Below are 3,359 nucleotides of genomic sequence, written 5' to 3'. Positions count from 1 at the left end.
GGAGTCGATATATTCCTGAAAATTAAAGGATAGATTTAGATGTTTTTACTTTTCCTAATTAAGGGAGATGGGGTATAAGAACAGCCTGGAAGGACCAAGTGATCCCGTATTGTCCTCATGTTATGCTACGTGAATAAACATAATATTTTGTCTTCAGTATTTAATACGGTGTTTGCGATGTTGGTTAAACTTAACTTTAAATGAAATTGTTTTTCAACTGATTAGATGGATAATAGTAATATATTTTTACTATATGTTATTATTATAAATAAAAATATTTATTATTTATTTAGTATTATCATTATTATTTTATTTTAGGTGTTCTTCAATTGCGACACCTGCTTTTCAAAAAGCCACTAGGGGAAAGTTGCACTGAACTGGAAACGCGGGGGAATTAACTTTAAAGTTTAAATGATGCAGTACATTGTACTTATAAGTTAAATAATGAGGGTTATAGTGTTATCCTAGTTAATTATTAATAATTATAAAGGTTAGCTGGTGTTTGATTAAGCGTTAAGATTGGATTAGCAAAACGTCAATAAAAGACTTAAAAGCATTTGATTGTGTACTACTAGTACTAAGTACAGTGTACAACCTGGAGTACACTATAACTTATAAGTTATATTTATAAATATACTTTATAAACTCAGATACTGATATACTTTGCTATTCTTACCCAGTTAATGTTCCAGATATTCTGTTACAACTTACACTGTTGCAGTGTTAGCTTTTTCAGATTGATTTCGCTTTAGCATGTTAGTTTTATAGACTATTTTCTAAACTTAACTTTAAATTTTTCCATTAATGTTACACTTATAGGATGAAATGTAGTAATTGGTATAACACTGGGAGTAGCCTGGTTATTATAAATGTGTAAGCTTTTTATTTAATTTTCCATCGTTATGTATGAAGAGAAAAAATAAAAGCCTAGGCTTAAAAACTGGTACTAAGTGATTAAGTGACTTAAGTTATGAAAATATAGTAATATTAAAAGGACAATTTGTATTTTTAATGAGTTATGTATACAACTTGTAAGTTGTAGTAATACACATACTAGTATTAGTAATAGGTGTAGTACTTTGCAGTATTAGTAGCAGTGGATTAGTGACACCAATTGATTTTATGCAACTTTTTTTAGAAGTAAGCCTTTAACTTAAAATATTGTGTATTATATTTTAAGTATACTTTAGAGCTTAATCTAATGTAATTCAGTTTGTGCTTTATAATAATTTATATGACTGTTCTGTTTTCTTAACTCTTGAGTTTTGGGGGCATATTGTTTTCCATTTTTGTAATAATAATAATAAATAATTTTGATATGACACCAACAAAAAAAAGTTGTACAATCATAAGTTTATTAAGAAAGCAAGGAGAAAGAAAAAAAAGATTGATAAAATGCCCTGGCTGTGAAATGGAGATTATAGAAAATGCATTGAATTTTCACTTGGATAATGATTGTTCTTCAAAGCAAGCAGCTGAGCCTGAAGGAACTTCTTTAGCTATGAGAAACAGTGAAGAGGAAATGACTAATTGTAGTAAGCAGTATGAATTAAATCATGAACAATTTCAAACAGCAATAGTGGGTCATACAGCAAAAAATACTTTAGCTACGTTGTCACCTAAACAGAAATGTGGAACAGCTTCAACCTCAACATTGTCCTCTTTTAATCTTAGTTTGTCAAAAAAGAGACTCCTATCTCAAAACAAACATAAATTCAGTAAAAAAGTTAGACCTACTAGTGGAAATGATGATAAAGTGTTGGAGGAACAGCCTCAGCATTTCATATCAACAGAGTCTTCCAAAGCTATGTGCAAGAATATAGATAATGATTCTGTAAAATTAAGTGTTTTTTATTCAGAAACTGGTTCTCATTCTGAAAAAACAGAACCATGTGAAAGGAGTTTGAATCAGAAACTTGTAAATGAATTTGATTCAAAACCAGAAATTGGTGACAACACTAAGCGAGACCATGAAATCAATGTTGAACCTCTTCAAAACTGTTCTGATATAAAAAATGTTAATAAAGGAAAAATTAACAATGGTCCAGAGAGCTCAGAAGACACAGAGGCTCTTAAAACAAGAAAAGAACAGTGTTCCTTATTATCTCAAGAATTTTCTACACATTATTGAATATGTTTTAAGTCAGAAGGATGACCAAAAGCTGTTTAATGAAGATGATATGACTCATATAAGAAGTTTTCAACAGTTAACAGGTGATAATTTTGAACAATTTACTACTTATATATTACTTAAAATTTATTTATATATATATATATATTAACAATCCAATGTCCTGTAGACTCTTTGGCTTTGATATCATTTTTCTTTACTGGTCTTCATTTTAGAATGCCTTTTTGATTATAAAATTGCAATATATTTATCAAATCTGAATTATAAGTACAAAATTTTCTGTTTTGGCTTCACCTGTGCAAGTTAAGAACTTTTTTGTCCAGCTTGTTGAAGTTAAGACATCCCTTAATGGAAAGTCAAAACTTTTTATTTCAGAAGCTGGTCAAAAGTTATATGTACGATTGTTCCAACGTAAGCATAAGTGGATAAGGCCACAGAAAATAGAATACCCAGAAATAGCTGAAAACATTCTTCCCATTTTAGAAGAACTAGTAAAGGCTCAGCTTCTACATAACGGTAAGTCTCATGAGTTTCATAATATATTAAGAGAAAGATGCTATAAAAATTGAAACAGAATGGAAGTCATATGCACAGAATTTGTCAGTACTTATTACATAATATATTATCCTATTTCACACAGAAACCTTAGCTTTAAAGAAGTTTATAAACCACTTGCTATTTGTGGCTCTCAAATGCTCGAACTGAGTTTTATTTAGGTGAACAATGACTCTCAATAGAACATAAATGATTACTAATTAAAATAACATCTAATGATAGCAACATAAACTATTTAGAACAGTAACTAGTGTATATACGGCATTATGCAATAAGGTTACATTGTTGTGATATATATAGTATAGATGATAATACCTGTTGGTTTTATCTATTTTCTTAATAGTAAATGACTTAGAAGAACTAGAAGAAGCATTAAATTTACTGAATCCATTGGAGCTGAAAACTCTTTGCAAGACATTGGGCGTTGGCTCAGGTACGAAAGGAAAGAAAGAAACAATTGTAGTTATCCTGAAGCATGGAAGAGAACATAAGTCTGTATTCCAGTCCAAGTTTTCTCCCAATATCACTGGAGTAATCATGAAGAAGTAAGGTTCTAAAACTAAAGGTGAAACAACTGGCTTCAGGTTTATACATGCATTCGTGGGTAAAAAACTAAAGGTGAAACAACTGGCTTCAGGTTTATACATGCATTCGTGGGTAAAAAACTAAAGGT

At 30.0% G+C, this 3,359-nt stretch overlaps 1 protein-coding gene across 2 annotated transcripts in view; it reads left to right on the top strand.

Moving 5' to 3' along the window:
* The first annotated feature begins 373 nt into the window (after positions 1–373).
* The window catches only part of LOC106461064 (fanconi-associated nuclease 1-like), a 23,378-nt gene continuing 20,392 nt past the window's right edge, over positions 374–3,359 (top strand). For both annotated transcript variants that reach the window (XR_002610908.1, XM_022387901.1), the window contains exons 1-3: positions 374–2,214; positions 2,507–2,647; positions 3,030–3,231. Coding sequence is in view for 1 of the 2 variants with exons in the window: in XM_022387901.1 (XP_022243609.1) it covers positions 2,016–2,214; positions 2,507–2,647; positions 3,030–3,231 (542 nt within the window). In the remaining variant the exon portion in view is untranslated. The remainder of the gene's footprint in view (positions 2,215–2,506; positions 2,648–3,029; positions 3,232–3,359) is intronic.

Source organism: Limulus polyphemus, unplaced genomic scaffold (genome assembly GCF_000517525.1).
Source record: "Limulus polyphemus unplaced genomic scaffold, Limulus_polyphemus-2.1.2 Scaffold891, whole genome shotgun sequence".
NCBI lineage: Eukaryota > Metazoa > Arthropoda > Merostomata > Xiphosura > Limulidae > Limulus > Limulus polyphemus.
This window is presented reverse-complemented; position numbering and strand designations above follow the sequence as displayed.